The 16,574-nt window shown below is 59.2% G+C and overlaps 7 protein-coding genes across 7 annotated transcripts; 3 read left to right on the top strand and 4 right to left on the bottom strand.

The window, feature by feature from the left end:
* Window positions 1-1,061: 1,061 nt before the first annotated feature.
* BO82DRAFT_354781 (uncharacterized protein) lies at window positions 1,062-1,988 on the bottom strand. The gene is made up of 2 exons (XM_025635282.1): window positions 1,228-1,988; window positions 1,062-1,160 (listed from the first exon to the last, which is right to left on the bottom strand). The coding sequence occupies exons 1-2, from the start codon at window positions 1,957-1,959 to the stop codon at window positions 1,095-1,097; spliced, it is 798 nt and encodes a 265-aa protein (XP_025491548.1). The 5' UTR covers window positions 1,960-1,988; the 3' UTR covers window positions 1,062-1,094.
* Window positions 1,989-2,223: 235 nt separating this feature from the next.
* BO82DRAFT_432687 (uncharacterized protein) lies at window positions 2,224-3,020 on the top strand. Its single transcript, XM_025640805.1, has 2 exons — window positions 2,224-2,422; window positions 2,485-3,020. The coding sequence occupies exons 1-2, from the start codon at window positions 2,335-2,337 to the stop codon at window positions 2,886-2,888; spliced, it is 492 nt and encodes a 163-aa protein (XP_025491547.1). The 5' UTR covers window positions 2,224-2,334; the 3' UTR covers window positions 2,889-3,020.
* A 97-nt stretch (window positions 3,021-3,117) lies between these two features.
* On the bottom strand, window positions 3,118-4,551 carry BO82DRAFT_311245 (LLM class flavin-dependent oxidoreductase; the record flags this gene model as incomplete). The annotated part of the gene is made up of 1 exon (XM_025632406.1): window positions 3,118-4,551. A coding segment is annotated over one exon (1,434 nt), but the record flags the coding sequence as incomplete, so codon positions are not given.
* A 648-nt stretch (window positions 4,552-5,199) lies between these two features.
* BO82DRAFT_383838 (zinc-binding alcohol dehydrogenase family protein) lies at window positions 5,200-6,675 on the bottom strand (the record flags this gene model as incomplete). Its single annotated transcript, XM_025638047.1, has 4 exons — window positions 5,200-5,738; window positions 5,810-6,258; window positions 6,318-6,358; window positions 6,412-6,675. 4 exons carry the CDS (start codon window positions 6,673-6,675, stop codon window positions 5,200-5,202), a joined length of 1,293 nt encoding a protein of 430 aa, XP_025491545.1.
* A 1,069-nt stretch (window positions 6,676-7,744) lies between these two features.
* On the top strand, window positions 7,745-11,050 carry BO82DRAFT_383836 (putative methionine permease; the record flags this gene model as incomplete). Its single annotated transcript, XM_025638046.1, has 6 exons — window positions 7,745-8,062; window positions 8,110-8,838; window positions 8,885-9,285; window positions 9,350-9,471; window positions 10,142-10,334; window positions 10,418-11,050. 6 exons carry the CDS (start codon window positions 7,745-7,747, stop codon window positions 10,944-10,946), a joined length of 2,292 nt encoding a protein of 763 aa, XP_025491544.1. The 3' UTR covers window positions 10,947-11,050.
* Window positions 11,051-11,854: 804 nt separating this feature from the next.
* Window positions 11,855-13,370, top strand: BO82DRAFT_416043 (DUF895 domain membrane protein; the record flags this gene model as incomplete). The annotated part of the gene is made up of 3 exons (XM_025639984.1): window positions 11,855-13,008; window positions 13,063-13,159; window positions 13,212-13,370. 3 exons carry the CDS (start codon window positions 11,855-11,857, stop codon window positions 13,368-13,370), a joined length of 1,410 nt encoding a protein of 469 aa, XP_025491543.1.
* Window positions 13,371-13,839: 469 nt separating this feature from the next.
* On the bottom strand, window positions 13,840-16,379 carry BO82DRAFT_392491 (threonine/serine exporter family protein; the record flags this gene model as incomplete). The annotated part of the gene is made up of 2 exons (XM_025638623.1): window positions 16,029-16,379; window positions 13,840-15,957 (listed from the first exon to the last, which is right to left on the bottom strand). Exon 2 carries the CDS (start codon window positions 15,889-15,891, stop codon window positions 13,840-13,842), a length of 2,052 nt encoding a protein of 683 aa, XP_025491542.1. The 5' UTR covers window positions 15,892-15,957; window positions 16,029-16,379.
* Window positions 16,380-16,574: the final 195 nt, after the last annotated feature.

Below are 16,574 nucleotides of genomic sequence, written 5' to 3'. Positions count from 1 at the left end.
GTGGTGTTTGCGGGCCATGCACAGCGCGGACCAGTTACAAGCTCAAGATCGGTCATCATAGGTAGGCTAAGACAGAAATTTGTGTTTGCCTACACTATCATACTGGTCAATGGGGCTGTGGGGCGTTCTCCCTTAGGCAACCACATAATTGATGGTACTATGTATATTCCTATCCGAAGCAACTGTCGGGCCGAGGCCGGCGGCTCAAGGCGCCAACCGACACCCCACATCCTCCAGCCTCAGCGTCTAACATCAGAATCGGCCGTATCCGATCTTCCTTAGGGTCTTGCCTGTTGGATCCCACTCGCTTCAAGGCTAAATGCCCCGCAGTGGTTCCCCAGGCATTAGTTTTGCCTCAAACAAGCGTCCTAGTTGTTGGTGCAGCCCCAATCAGCTAGCACACTCATCGCAGTTCCTGACTGTGACTCGGGTTTGCCCCTACTGTCTCACCTACAGGGAAAGAGGATCTAACAGAAGGCAAAGCCATTCACTGCTCCGGTGGCGAGAAAACGCTCTTCCTCTTGACAGCTGTACGCTGCATTGGTGCTAGATTTCTGGAATACTGGATTGTTTTTACATTGTTCGTCATCCAGAACGATTATGATATACTATGCAACTCTTTAGTTGGATCTGACCCTAGTTATTGGGATCTGTCTCTTCTATAGCACCAAGACCCACAGGGGGGACCTGGTCCCATTTTCAAAGCTTGCAATCTGCCTGTCTCTGAATCATGGCAGACAAAGAAAGGTGGAAAGTCAATAACGATGAAAGAAGTAGGATGGCTTGTCCTCATGAATCATAGCCCTAGTAAGTGACAAGGGTTCCGGAGAACATTCACCTTACAATCTGACACCCTTCTCGGTACAAGACTGGATGTCATTAGGTCGATATCCAACGCTGACAAGAACATAAACTTTTTTACACTCGGGAATGCTAGCAGTCATTCAGGCCTATGACAGGTATCCTCAAGCCTGCCATCTCCGATATGCTTACAGTGAAATCCACTAAGCTCGCTGCCCCATCACACCTCAACTTCTACTGATGGTACCAAGCTTCCAGCTATCACTCCAATTAACAATATCGCAGACAGAAATTCAATAAACCCAAGGAATCAACCGATATCCCACCCGCGCCTTAATCTCCTCATAAGCCTGCCCATACTAGAAAAAGTCAGCCACCGCGTTTTCTCCCCCACGTAAACGCAACCAGAAATAAAGACACACTCACCCGACCGACCAGATACTCATCCAACACCGGAACGCCCCTCACCGCGAAATCCCAGAAGAAGAAACCGAAGGTCGCCGCCGCCAACGGCCAGCCGCCCGTCACCATCGCATACCCCGCCCGCCAGACGGTATATCCCCCGTAATTGATGTTGGTCGCCAGCGAGAACAGACCCCCGCCGTAGGGCTTGCCTTTGTTGGCGGGGTCTTTCTTGAATGCGCGGCGCTGGAACTCGGAGACTGCCTCCGTTAGAATACCAACGAGGTAGGCGCTGAAGCCCACGGTTACGGTGGGGTTTGCAAGGATGAAGTGCCATAGGGTCTTGCTGGTGGAGGCTGGGGCTTGGGAAGTGCGCGACCAGATGGCAAGGAGGGTGTTTATCGTGTTAAATGCCGTGTTAAAGAAGGCGATCAGCGCGGCGGAGCCGACGGGGGTTTCCTGTTCCGAGACGAAGAGCATGGTGGCGATCTGCTTGATGCTGCTGCCCAGGGAGAGGAGGCTGACGAGGTGGTAGTAGAGGTGCAGGCTGCTGCTGGAGGTGGCCCAGACATTGCCGGCCACGACGGGAGAGCCACCCAGCTTGGTTATGAGCTGCGAGGCCCAGCCCTGGCTTAGCAGGCTGTACTGCCACCAGACGTCGGCGGCGCGGAGGCCGATGAAGACGGCTCGTCCGAGTGGGGAGCTGGATTTGGTGCGTGAGACATTGTCGTGGAGGGGCTTGGGTGGATCTGACATTATCGGTGCCACTCTTTACAGATAACTTGGGAGGAGAAAATTCGATGATCTCGTTGGAGGGGTGATGTTCGGTTTATATGTTGAAGTGGGGTGGGAAGTGCTTATTCATGCTCGGGGTCGACCTCAACCCCGAAGGAGATGATGACTTCATGAGTTTTGCAGAGGGGATCGTGCCCACCACGTCCGCCAGCTGCAATACAGCCAGCCCATTTTCACCGTAGAAGTGGCAAAGGTCTCGGGACAGAAGTCATCCCCGAAGCGTCTCGCTTCGTAATCATCCAATTCCCAGACGCCCCTTGCATTATTTGTCAGTCATATAAAGGCGCAAGGAATGGCGATCGCTCACCTTGAACCTTGGTCACATAATCCACCAACATGACCACCGCCATCCCCGTAATTCTCTGTGGCGCCAAGCGCGAAGTCGCAGCCCTCGTCCGCGCACACATGCTCCCGGAGTACGACGGTCTGCAACACCCCCCTTCCGCACCGACATAATAGTCCTATGACGAGACTAAACGACAGCAGTTGTCTACGCCGGCCACAATCTCCCCGCCGCAGAGCAAGAAGTCCCGCTCATCCTCGCAGGAAAAGCCCCGCCAGCATCGGCCCTCCACACCCAGGTCGGCCCCAACGACTTCACCATCGCTCCTCGCGCCGTCATCACCGGCGGGGGATACAGCGAGGACAGGTTCCAGACACTGTATCAGGCATGCGCCAACGCCAGCGGTGTTCTCTCGGTGCCGTTCTTCAGGACCGACAACCACCTTACCGATCAACTGGCCGCGACGGGGAAGGGTCCCGCGCACTCGTCGTCCGAGTATCCGGCTGCAGTCACTGCGCGGTTGAAAGCCAAGCTGCGTGAGGTGGGAGTGGCGCCGGGGACGACCGAGAATCCAGGGAGCATTGCGGGGAAGACGTATTGGTTCTGAAGGAGGGACGAGCAACGCATCTGACAAGCCTATCTCCCAATCATAGATATGTCAACAGAGGACCATACCCGATGCGCTTAAACACGTTATCATAATGGAGAACATCCCTTCAATCCTATGCTACCGTGCCAGACTATTCGGCCATATCAATCCAAAATAGCATCAACCATGTAAAGTACATTTTCACCAACACCTCCCTCTCTACCCCCGATTACTCCTCCTGCAACGTATACTTGGGAGCCTCCTCCCCCTCCCGCCAGAAATACCTCGCCCCATGATGACTCTCCGGCAATCTCGTCTGCCCCTTGATCCCATAGAAGTTCTCCCGCATCGTGCCCCCAGGCACCTCATACTCGGTGTGAAACAATCCCCGGCGCTGCAACTCCGGCACCAGATACTCAATAATATCATCAAACGTCTCCGGCACACTCGCATAGCTGAGATTGAACCCATCAACATCCGCGACCTCGACCCACCGCTCCAGCTCATCCGCGACGGTCTTCGCATCCCCGACAATCTTGGTCCCATTGCCGCCCATAACCAGATACTCCGCAATGGTCGCCTTATTCCACTTCTTGCCCTCGCCCCCGGGCACCGTCTTCGCCCAGTGATTCACCATACTCCGCACCGCGGGGGCCTCGACGAACCGGAAATCCTCCTCATCCGAGTACTTCGCCAGATCGTAACCCGACCAACCCCCGAACAGCGCCAACGCCCCCTCCTTGTCCCCGTACCGGCCATACTCGCGGAACTTCTCCCAGGCCTTCTCGTCGGTCTCCGCCACGATCACCAGCACGCCCGCCACGATCTTCACCGCATCCGCATCCCGCCCCAGCTCCCTCGCCTGCTGGCGCACACTATCCACCGACGGCCGCACCAGCTCCGGCGACTGGCCGTTCAAGAAGATGGCCTCGGCATGCTTCGCCGCGAAGCTCTTCCCGGCACTGGACGTGCCCGCCTGCAGGAGGAAGGGGGTGCGCTGGGGACTCGGCTCGCAGAGATGCGGGCCGGGGACGTCGAAGTACTTGCCCTTGTGGTTGATCTGGCGCACGGCGGTGGGGTCGGCGTACCCCGTGACCCCGTCGCCGTGCGGGTGGACGGCGCCGTCGCGCCACGACGCCTCCCACAGCTGGTACACCACGTCGAGGTACTCGTGCGCGATACGGTAGCGCTCGTCGTGCTCGACCTGCGTGTTCAGCCCGAAGTTCCGCGCCGCCGAGTCCAGGTACGAAGTCACGATGTTCCAGCCCACCCGGCCCTGCGCGAGGTGGTCGACCGTCGAGAAGCGGCGGGCCAGCGCGTACGGGGCGTCGTAGGTGGTCGAGGCGGTTACCCCGAAGCTGATGGATTGCGTGGCCGCGGCCATGGCGGGGATGCTGTAGAGCGGGTCGTTGATGGGGAACTGTGCGCCGGCGGGGATGGTGGGCGTCAGGTTGGCGGGGCCCTTGTAGACGTCGTAGCCGCCGAGCACGTCGGCGAAGAAGATGGCGTGGAATTTGGCCGCCTCGAGTTTCTGGGCCAGTTGGATCCAGTGCGCGAGGGAGGTATATTTGTGGCCTTGGTCCGGCGGGTAGCGGTGCAGGCCCGGGTTGAGGTGCGAGGGCGACTGCATGGCGAAGGCGTTGAGGATGAGTTGTTTCTTGGGGGGTGTTGTGCTGCCCATTTTGGTGGTTGTGTAAAGTGAGGTTGTTTTTTTGATTGAAGCTTTTATCCTGAAATATAGTTCCCTCTGTTGAGTAAGAGTAGAGAAGAGGGAAATGGGGTGGAGGAGGAAGGAGGGCAGTAGTGGGTGTTGTGGTGGTGGTGGTGGTGGTGTGCTGTAGTTCGGGTATTTGTTATATACGGCGGAATTGGAGAAAGATAAACATTCTTATCGGTCCTGACACACAATTACCCCTCATGACTCGCCCGAGAGGTGGTGTCGCGACGTTCTTCCGATGGAGGGGTTCGGGAAGACGTGCGAGGCGGCCTCGATTGCGCCAGATGCGGTGCCGATGATGACACGGGTGATTGACCTGCCACTCGTGAGATGTTGGAGATGGGGATGGTACGCGCATGATCGCAGCAGCCAGCTGCCACTTAACATCATTTGAATCTTCGAGGGACAGACATTTATCCTAAGGACGACTGTAGAGTGCAAAAGTGAAGGCATACTACCTGGTCCTTGTATACACCCTGCAGCCCTAGGACAGTGCCAAGCCTGCCGGCTCCGTAGCGAAATAACCTGTATATCAAGCACCTGTATAATTTTATGCCTATGCACATCCAATCTATTGCCATTATTTACAATTCAGCCAAAAGTAAACCCATCTCAACCCTCCAAGTCCACCACGATCCTCTTCCCCGACACACTGCCCTGCCGCAGCGTATCCAGCGCCGCGTTGACCCCCTCCAGCCCGCCGGCATGGCGCACCACCTCCGGCGCAAGCAGCGTGTTCGACGCCAGCAACGCCTCCAACCACGCGACCATCTTCTCTCCCACCCCAAGCGAAGAATGGAACAGCTTGATGGGCACAGTGTGGTACTTGATGCCGACCCGTCGCTCCTTGGGCAACCCCGTCAACCCCAGGAGATGCGCATGCGAACCATCTTCGCGCACAGTCTCATCCAACACCCCCTGCAGCAGCGTCGCGGTGTCCCGCCCGACAATATCGATCGCGTACCGCAGCTGGCCCCCCGTCACCCCGCGGATGATCTCCACCGCGCGGGCGGGATCGTGTCGGTCGACCAGCACATCCGCCCCGAGGACGTGCAGTCGCGCCCCATGGCGGGCAACGTCGGCGACGCAGATCACTTTCAAACCGGCTAGCTTAGCCAGTTGCAGAGTGATCATCCCCGTGGTTGTCGATGCTATCGAGCATTAGCCTCACACCATGCCCAAAGAACTTTGACTCCAATTAGGACGGGAAACGCAAACTCACCCCCCCAGATAACCAGCCACTCGCCCCTCCGCAAGCGATCCTGCGCCGGCACCGCCGAGAAACACTCCTCGCGCACATCGGCCGGGATCTCCGCTGCCTCGATCGCCTGCACGGCCTCCACGAGATCCGGGCCGGGACACGCGGCGATCGTCGAGAAGTCCAATCCCAGAGACACGCCCAAGGCAAGGGTGGAGGCCACGAAGGCCACCCCCAGCGACGCGCTGACGTGCACGCCCGTCTGCTCGGGGATCCGCGCCGCGTTGAAGTGCGTGGCGACCGCGTACTGCTGGAAGGCGGCCTTGCGGATGTCCCGGTAGTCGGTGGAGGGGACGAGCACGCGGTCGCCGACGCGGATGCGCGGGTGGGCGGCGTCGCGCACAGCGACGACCACGCCGGCTAGGTCGCGGCCGTTGATCCAGGGGAGGGCGGGGATGCCGAAGTTATACGCCCTAGGGCCAGGTCAGTTGGGGAATGGTGTAAGGGGGGGGGGAGACGAAAGGAAACGTACGGGCCCTTCCAGTCGATGGGGTTGAGGCCAATCGCTTGGATCTGCGGGTATGTCAGATGCTAGAATCCGTTGCAGCGTAGAAGCACCAACGTACCTTGACTAGGATCTCTTCCTTCCCCAGGACGGACGGGATGGCATGATCGGTCACGAGGGTATATTGCTGTCCGATGCCGTGGAGGAGCAAGGCGCTCTGAGTGGCTTGGGGCGCTGCTGGCGTTGGTGCTGGGGCTGGTGCTGAGGCTTCGATCGATTCATTCTCCGGGTAGTAGCGCTGCTCAACCCGCACCGGGCTGTCGTAGACGAGAGGGTACTTCTCGTCCAGCGAGGGCGGTACAGTATATGTCGTTATCGTTGTCATGGTGCCGGCTGAGTGTACGTGCGTGCGTGTGTGCTGTACGACAAACGGCAGGTGGATGAATTTGTTGGAACGACTTGCACCCCGCGCGATCTAGATATGTATGCGTTTGTCACCCGGCCGAGAAAACCTATGCTCTGCAGGTTTATCTCTATCTCCCGGAACACACGGACCACAGGGTCGATCGATTGGAGATAGTCGCCCAGCAGAAAGAGAGTTATCGCGCCTGGGGAAGGGCAGCATTGCGCGGGGCGGGGGTGGGATGGCGTGCTGAGCACGCAGCGATGGTATCATCCGGACGGGATGCGGCCATGATCGTCGGTCGCATCCAAGGGATGATGATACCCAAAAACACAACACAAAACTAGGCAGCTTCCCATATTGCAGGCTTCGGATCTAATCTCGCCCACCGCAGTTCGTCACTCTGCCTCATCATGGCGGGACGGGCATCCGTGAGAGGCAGCAGAACACGCGGATGAGGGCAGAAAGCCCTAAGTTTGGCCACGGTCGGATGGGTGAATGCACGGCACCAACCAAATTGCACCGCAGGCAAATGGCATGTATCCCGGCCCTGATGATGTGATTCGTGGCGGATGAGGCGAGGGCACGCAACTGCGACCGCTGCTGACGACGTCTGCGTCTTGCTTTTGAGTGTCTGCATTCTGAAACATGGGCTAGGGATTATGGATCGGTTGGACTTGGGACGACTTGCTTGGATTTATCTTATATTCAGCACAGACAGGTCGGGAGGCTCAGCTTAGAGGGTCAGACGGTGATAGGTAACCTCTAAAGACATTTCCGGCATGACCTCCTCGGACAGGTCATTCTCACGCACCTCTTCGAGGCTGTGGGCTGTGTCATTCCTCCCTTGCGATAAGTTGTTATCAGCTGGGATGAACACACAACATGCGCACAGAATGACGTGCCTGCGTGTGATGCTGATTTCCAAGCAACCACAGCAAAGGAAGTGCTGCTGACACTTTTACCTGGGTATCTATGTTTATCTTGTATCTAAAGCCTCCCATCGCGAGGGGATACGGAACCCCATCATCAATCCAGCCCCCGCTCCACCATGACCCAAGCCGAACGACAGCCCCTGCTGGGCCTCTCCAGCACACCCGTCTTCCCGGACGAGGTGCCCGACCCCGAAGCCGCCGCCCGACCGGCCACCAACAACCCCAAAACCCTCACCTGGACGAGCGCGTACATCCTTGTTATCTCCCGCGTCATCGGCAGCGGCATCTTCGCGACCCCGGGCTCGATCGTCAAGTCCGCCGGGAGTGTGGGCCTCTCGTTGTTGATCTGGGGGGTGGGCACCGTCCTCGCCGCGTGCGGGCTGGCCGTGTCGCTGGAGTACGGGTGCATGCTGCCTCGCTCGGGCGGCGATAAGGTAGTTTGCCTTATCTGGAGGGGACGGTTCGATATTGACATGCGCAGGTGTATCTAGAGTATACCTATCCGCGGCCGCGCTTCCTGGCCTCGACGTTGATCGCCGTGCAGGCGGTGCTGCTGGGGTTCACGGCCAGCAACTGCATCGTCTTCGCCAAGTACACCTTCTTCGCGTTCAATGTCGAACCGACCGAGCTGCAGCACAAAGTCCTGGCGCTGGGGTTGATTACTGCTGTCACAATCATGCACGGGTTCTTCCTGCGGACGGGCATCTGGGTGCAGAACGTGCTGGGATGGCTGAAGATCTTCCTGGTCGGGGCCATCTCGTTGACGGGCATCTGGGTAATTCTCGTGCGTCCGCCCAGCGAGACGGATGCGTCGTTTGGGGACGAGCGGGGGAGTGTGTTCAGCTCCTGGGACTCGCTGTGGGAGGACTCCAACTGGAGCTGGAATCTGCTGTCGACATCGCTCTTCAAGGTCATTTATTCGTATGCTGGGCTGAGTAACTTGAACAACGTCATGAATGAGGTGCGGGATCCCGTGCGCACCCTCAAGACGGTGTGCCCGGCGGCGCTCCTGACGGCCGGGGCGCTGTACTTTCTGGCCAACATCTCCTACTTTCTGGTGGTCCCGATCGAGGAGATCAAGAACAGTGGAGAACTCGTGGCAGCGCTGCTGTTCGAGCGGCTGTTCGGGAATCAGATAGGGAGGACGCTGCTTCCTCTGGCCATTGCAATTTCTGCGGCTGGCAACGTCATGGTCGTCACTTTTGCGTTGGTATGCTGCCCACCCTCTCTGTAGGTGTAATGCTGATGGTCATCAGGCCCGCGTCAACCAAGAGATCGCCCGCCAAGGCTTCCTCCCCTGGTCGAAGGTCCTTTCGTCCTCGCGACCGTTCGGAGCACCGCTAGGCGGACTGATTGTGCACTACATCCCTTCCGTGTTGGTCATTGCCCTTCCGCCCCAAGGCGACGTCTACAACTTCATCCTGGATGTCGAAGGCTATCCGGGCCAGTTCTTCAGTCTAGCTGTTACGTTGGGACTTCTGCTGCTCCGTTTCAAGGAGCCCGACCTCCCACGCCCGTTCAGGGCGTGGTTGCCTGCTGTGTGGCTGCGCGTGCTCATCTCCTTGGTCTTGTTGGCGTCGCCATTCTTCCCGCCAGAGGGCGGCAAGGGCGACGTGGGCTTCTTCTACGCGACATATGCGATTGTTGGGACTGGCGTGTATGTTCCTGCCCTATTCCCTCCCCTTGCCCCTGTTTCTGTTAACCTATGCTAACGGATGTAGAATCGTGTTTGGAGTGTTGTACTGGTACGTCTGGACGGTCCTGTTGCCACGGTGGGGCGGATATCATCTGGAGGAGGAGAAAGCCGTGACCGAGGATGGAGCAACCCATACCAAACTAGTACGTGTACACGAGTTCTAGATAGATTGAGAATCAGACCACCGTTCCCAGCATGAAAGTCCCATATTCTCCATTAGTAGCGTTCGCTGTGATGGTAGAGGTCCTCGGTAAAAACGACGGAGCAGTCGGATGCATTCCTTGCAGCGGATTAGAAATCAGCATTCCCCGCGTTCTTTGTAATTGGCACCCTCCCAGACATCCCTGTCGATAGCACCCCGACATCACATGGATGTCGACGAGTACGATCCTATGCTGTTTGCATCATCCGTGCGAAATGTGACGACCCATTGTCGTTAAAGGGGGGTTGGATTTATCAGCGTGGTATGACGTGCTCTGTCTGACAAATGCTGCGTGCGTGCAGGCGTGGACATGATGAGGGATGTCGATGAGATATATAACCGGGGTATGCGGTGTAGATCCCAGGTCTGCTCTAATCACATCCACCACAGCCATCTATACCACACTTCAAATCACACATACAGAAATGGCCACAGCAGCAGTCCACCTCCCCACCGGCGACATCCCCTCCTTCCCCGCCTCCGCCAAAAATACCCTCCCCCCACAGACCCAATCCACCTCTCCGGAAAACTCCCCGCACGACGTCCACACCGTCCTAAACTACATCAAGGAAGTCGAAGACGGCTCACACCTACGCCCCAACTACGCCGGCAAAGCCGACTCCTTCGAGCGGCCGTCCGAGTCCGTGCCGACCACGATCCACGACGTCAGCGGCCGCGAAGCCGAGTACACGCTGGACGGCAACGGCTTCCAGTTCCACCCGCACGTCAGCGCAGAGAAGGACTTCCTGGATGACGAGCAGATCAAGCGGGTGTATTACCCGGAGGTGGACCGCTTACTGAAGGAAGTGTACGCCTTTCCCCTTCCCCGATGCCCCTCCCCGATGCCCCTCTCCGATGCCCCTCCCACAACCCAAACTGACACCCGTACAGCACCGGCGCAACGCGCACCTACATCTTCGACCACACGATCCGCCGCCCCGCCGCCGACGCGCAGGCGCAGCTCCGCACCCCGGTGCACCGCGTGCACATCGACCAGTCCTTCCCCGCGGCTGTGTCGCGCGTGTCGCACCACCTCCCCGACGAGGCCGAGAACCTCCTGAAGGGCCGCCACCAGATCATCAACGTCTGGCGGCCGCTGAAGACGGTGCGCCGCGACCCGCTCGCCGTGGCCGAGGCGCACACCGTCGACGACGCCGATCTCGTCCCCATCAAGCTGATCTACCCGGACCGCGAGGGCGAGACCTACGCCGTGCGCGCCAACCCGGCCACGAAATGGTACTACCGCCACGCGCAGACGCCCGACTGGGTCACGCTCATCAAGTGCTACGATAGCAAGACGGACGGGCGCGCGCGCCGCGTGCCGCACACGGCGTTTGTCATCCCGGGCACCGAGGATGAGGAGGCGAGGGAGAGTATCGAGGTCCGCGTTTTGGTGTTTACGCCTGAGGATCGCGAGTAGCTTCTTTTTGTATTACTGTATCTTGTTGATAGGTCCAGCCTGCTAGTTTCACTCAATCTAATTACTATGGCGAACGATTCCCGGGGGAGAACCCCCGGACCCCCCTTTTCTTTCAGCTTCCTGGTAACACTCAGTTCAAAGTACCAGAATGTACCGTTCCGGGGGAGAATCCCCGGACCCCCCTTTTTTTCAACTTCCTGGTAACACTCAATCCTAGTATAGTGTCCTCCCACAGTACAGTAGACTAGCCAGTGGTCGCTAGCCCTAATCACATTACCCCACATTACTGCGTAAAGCTCACGTTCCCCTCTCCACCACGTGAAGGGAATAAAGGGTCTACCCTGGATGCCTTGTCTATCCTACAGTACATCTTGCGCCGTTCAACACTTAGTATAGATAAGCTTTACCAGGAAGCTGAAAGAAAGGGGGGTCCGGGGGTTCTCCCCCGGGAATCGCCCAGTATGGGACGGGTGACAGTTGGGCTGACGGTTGTGGTTAGCGCATGGCGAATGGAATTGTTTTCCCGCTATCTGGCGCGTGGGGCTAGCTTAATTCCTTATCCAGCAATAGATGGTAGATTAAAGATGACATCGAGGCTAAGGATTACATCTGCAGACTAAAATGCCGTGCGAGCACGTAATTCCCACCCCATCCTGCAACATGCAGAACCGCAACTTCTCGACCGAGACCCGTTTTCTGGGTAATGGTCTAGATCACGCTTATCTGCACGATGCAAGGCGTGTCGGGTGCGGTATATAACAATTTGGGGCCATCCCTGGTTTCTTGTTTTTGACCGCTCGCCCTCTTCCTCTTTAGACCAGCCGATACTGGACCGTCACTGGTATACTCCGGCGAAAACCCTCCCGCTCCTTCACCACCATTCCCCACCATTCATACAGCTCGAAACAATGGCCGAAAAATCCCCCCCAACCGCAACAACCCCGTCCCCGCCCAGCCCACCGCCGTACCTCTCCTCCTCCCCCTCCCACCAAGACACAACCCCCCCGGCAAAACCCAAATGGTACCGCAGCACGACCTACAACGCCCTAATTCTGGGGTTGTGCAACTTCCTCGCGCCGGGGCTGTGGACCGCGATGAACAGCCTCGGCGGCGGCGGGTCCGAATCGCCCTACCTCGTCGACGCCGCCAATGCCCTCACCTTCTGCCTCATGGTGCTCTCGTGCCTCTTCGGCAGCGCCATCGTGCGCCTCATCGGGGTGAAATACACCCTCATGCTCGGCACGATCGGCTACGCGCCCTACGCGGCAGGGCTGTACACGAACAACCGCTTCCACAGCTCGTGGCTGCTCCTCCTGGGGGCGGCGCTGTGCGGCCTCAGCGCGGGCATCTTCTGGCTCGCGGAGAGCAGCATCGCGCTCGCGTACCCGGAGCCCGGACGGCAGGGGTTCTTCCTGGGCCTGTGGCTGAGTTTCCGCGTGGGGGGCCAGATTTTGGGGGGTGCCATTAACCTCGGGTTGAACGTGGACCGCAATACAGCGGGGAGCGTGAGCTACGCCGTCTTTTTGATCTTCGTGGCCCTGCAGGCCTGCGGTCCGGTGGCGGGGATGCTGCTCACGCCGCCGGAGAAGGTCCAGCGCCGCGATCGTGTCCGCGTGCAGCTGCGGCTGTCGGAGGAGGGAGTGTGGGCCGAGCTGAAGCATACGGTGCGCTTGCTGTGTACGCGGAATGTGCTGCTGATTCTCCCGTTGATCGCGCAGGCCATCTACACTGAGGCGGTCATGTTCACGTACCTCGATCTCTGGTTCAGCGTGCGCGCCCGCGCGCTGGCGAGTTTCCTGTCGGGGTGCTTGGCGCTCATCGCCGGGAATGTGCTGGGGTATGTTTTGGATCATGCGAGGGGGAGCTTGAAGGGTAAGGCGCGGGGGGTCTTTGTGGTCGTCATGACCCTGCAGGGCGGCGTGTGGGTGTGGGCGACGGTGATTACCTCGATTTATCGGGAGAAGGACCAGGCGGCGCTCGACTGGGCGGATCCCGGCTTCGCGAGGGGCTGGGTGCTGTATCTTTTCTGGGTGGCGATGTTTCAGGTCAATTATATGTTTTTGTGAGTGGTCCTGCGCTTTCTGCTCAGGGTGAGGGCGATATGCTAACGGCGCAGGTACTTCGTGGTCGGCAACTTGGCCCGCAACAAGGGCGAGGTCGTGCGGTTGTCGGCGCTGTTGCGCGGGACCGAGTCGGCCGTGCAGGCGGTTTCGGTGAGTTGCTTTACGGTGTACCAGGAGTGGCGGATATGCTGACAGGCGGCAGTACGGGCTGAGCAGCGTCGGGATCATGGCCTCGGTCGGCGGCACGTACCTCAACTTCGGGCTGTGGGCCGTCTCCGTGTTCCCTGCGTGGCTGGTGGTCCGCCAGATTGGGACCACGCTGGGCGATCGGAAGAGGGAGAGGGAGGAGGAGTTTGAGTAGGTTCGTCTCCACGAGGGACAGATGGATGTACGAATACATCTGGTTAACGGTAGAGAGTGATTTACATATAGCACCGTCAATCTATAGACTTAACACCGCTTAGACTAGTAGTTGGGGAGTATACCGTTCCGGGGGAGAACCCCCGGACCCCCCTTCCTTTCAGCTTCCTGGTAAAGATCATTTGAGTACGTATTCATTGGGTTGAGATTGCTGTGGAATCAGATTGAGTGTTACTGGGAAGTTGAAAAGAAGGGGGGTCCGGGGGTTCTCCCCCGAGACGGTACATTCCCCAGTATTTACAATGAAGGGTGGTGGGAAGCTGAAAGAAGGGGGTCTGCGACAGCCGGATCAACACCAATGCCAATGCAATTGCTAATGCCACGAGGCCCGTGGATGCAGAGCACAAGAACTACAGACAGGAAAAGTATAGACAAGAAGAGGAAAGACAAGCTATGCAACGATGCACACGCTACAGATTAAACAACCCGCCCTGGCGCTTCCCGCCGGGATACACCACCAAAGCGGACAGGAACAGCCCGACCGTGATCCCCAGCGCGGTCTGCACCATGCTCACTCCCAGACTCAACAGCGACTCGACCATCGAGTTCGACGAGGCGTTGGCCGTGCCCTCCTTGACAGCCTTCGCGTACTGCAGCCCCGCCACGATCGACCCGCTCGACGCCAGCCCGGACGAAACCAGCGTCCACATGCCCGGCACAATCACCGCCGCCGCGTGGCCGTGCCACACCCGACTGTACAGGTTGGCCAGCAGGCCAATCGTGAACGAGCCGATGATGCTGGCCATCTGGCTGCTCAGGTACGTCGTAGCGAAGTAATTGGCCACGTAGCCGGACACGCCCAGCGTGCACATGAAGGGCAGCTGGCGCAGACGGGCCTGGCTGACAATCCCGGCGAAGGCGATGTAGATGGTCACGAACACGAAGTGCTGGATGTACGTGTTGCCGTAGATCAGCTGGCTCTCCGCCGAGCACGAAGTCTGCTCGCTCGCGTGGTCGTCCATCAGCCCGTAGATCGTCAGCCCCACCGTCACCCCGTACCCCAGGAACAGCGAGTAGATGATCGTGTACACCAGGCGGATCGACCCGGCGGTGATCTGGTGCGACTGCAGCTCCAGACTGCTGCACAGCACCGAGTACCCGGGGAGGATCAGCGCGATCGCCGACTGCGTCATCGCCGGGAAGCAGAACAGGTACTCGCCGTTGTGGCGGATGCTGCCGAAGGCGCGCGCCAGGAACGAGACCAGCATCGCGATCGACACCTCCATCACGTTCGAGTACAGCGCCGACCGCGGCGCCAGGATGTACTGCATGAACCCCATCAGCAGGCCCAGCACGAAGATGATGGGCATGTCGATGGGGCGGGCCCCGAACGCCCACGGCCCCACCGCCACGCTGATCAGCCCGGCAATCAGCACCATCATCCAGGGGGTGCGCCACTTGCTCTGCCGCGTGAGGATGTCGTCCAGCACGGGCAGGGCCTCCTCGGCCGACAACTTGCCGTGCAGCACGTTCTTGTAGCAGTTGTGCACCTCGCCCAAACGGCCGAGATTACAGCCCTGGATGATGCGCACGAGCTTGACCTCGGCCGTGCGCGTCAGCGGGTCGTCGAACGAGATGATCATGCAGCCCGGAATATACAAAAACTGGCCGTGCACGCGCAGCGCAAACGCCGACATCTGCATGTACTCCTCGAGGCGGTGGGTCGGGGCGCCGCACTTCATCATCACGCGGCACAGCTGCATCAGGTAGCGCTGGCGCGTCAGCAGCGACCCGATCTTTTCCGCCAGCCGCGCCTCGCGCGCCTTGCGCCGCTCCTTGGCGCTGCGCGGGTCCTGGTCCGCATCCGCATACCACTTCTTCTTGCGCCGCTTGCGCAGCTCGCTCGGCAGCGGGCCCAGCGCGTCGTCCTCCGACTGCGTCGTCCCCACGAGCGTGGCGCCCGTCATCGTGGTCGTGTTCGTCGTCGTCTTCTCCGGATCGTGGCCCATCTGGTGGCCCAGCAGGTGCCAGAGCACCCCGCCCGCCAGGCTAGCCTCTTTCTCGGCGGCCTCCTCCTCGGCTGTGCGCGGCGGCAGGCCGGCCTGCAGCTCGCGCGCCAGCCCCAGCCGGTTGACGAGCATGGCGGCGTCGGCGCCCAGCAGCGACTGCAGCTGGCTGCCGTACGAGTCGTCCGCGACGCCTTCGCCGGGCGCCAGCATGTCGCGCATCTCGATGTCCTCCTGATATCCGTAGTCCTCCGGGTGCCAGGCCGAGTCGAGCCCGTCGCCGCCGTCCGGGTCCCGGCCCAGCTTCTCGGCCAGGTGCGAGGTGCCGTCCTTGATCGCCTTGAAGAGCACCCCCCACTGGTGCGAGCCGCCCCCGTTTTGGGGCGCGTCGTGGCCGGTCAACGGCCGTTCGTCGACGCCATGGTCATGGTCGGGGTGGTTATCGGCGGGGTGGGAGTCCGGCGTGGAGCTCGTCTTGGAGTGGATCGGGTCGAGGGTCTCGGTTGAACTGGACATAGTGGCGGTAGTGGTGGTGGTGGTGATGTGTCGGCATAAATCAGGACGCGGTGTTAGGTGAGGTTCCTGCGTCGGAAAGAGCGGTCAGTCGGAGGTTTTTGTCGGTGTGATGCCAGGCACACGAATGGAGTACTCACATGCTGTACGTTGACCTCCAGCCAAGCAGCGGTTCAATATTACCCCGTGGAGGAAGAAGAAAAAGGACCGGGAAGGGGAGGAAAAGAAAGAAAAGAAACTCCCAAGGGAACGTGGAGAAAAACGACCAGCCGGGGAAAAACAAGTGAAGTCACTAACACCGCACGATCGACCCACCGGCGGTTCGTGGCGATGAGGGGAGGGGAAATTGCTGAATAACGAGGCTAGCCAGGATGCAAATCGAACGATCACGACGGTGAGGCCGCGGTGTGTCCCTCGAGGAGCATTATTTGGGGAGCGACAAAAATAGAGAGGCCACGGTCACGGTCACGGTCACGGCGCAGAGGCCAGGCACTTGCCAGAAGAAAAAAAGAAAAAGGAGAAAAAGTTCAGTTCCGGGGGAAAAGATGGGATGGAACCACGGGGCAACTGGCAGCCATCATCCCATGATTCATTTTTATTGTCGACCCCCTTGGCCGCCAGTTATTGGAAGACCAGGTGAAACAACGGCGGATGCGCCCCCACTGCAAAGCTTCGCTTCGCTTGGC

Source organism: Aspergillus uvarum (genome assembly GCF_003184745.1).
Source record: "Aspergillus uvarum CBS 121591 unplaced genomic scaffold BO82scaffold_30, whole genome shotgun sequence".
Classification (NCBI taxonomy): domain Eukaryota; kingdom Fungi; phylum Ascomycota; class Eurotiomycetes; order Eurotiales; family Aspergillaceae; genus Aspergillus; species Aspergillus uvarum.
The sequence above is the reverse complement of the archived record's forward strand: the minus strand, read 5'-3'. Positions and strand labels throughout refer to the sequence as shown.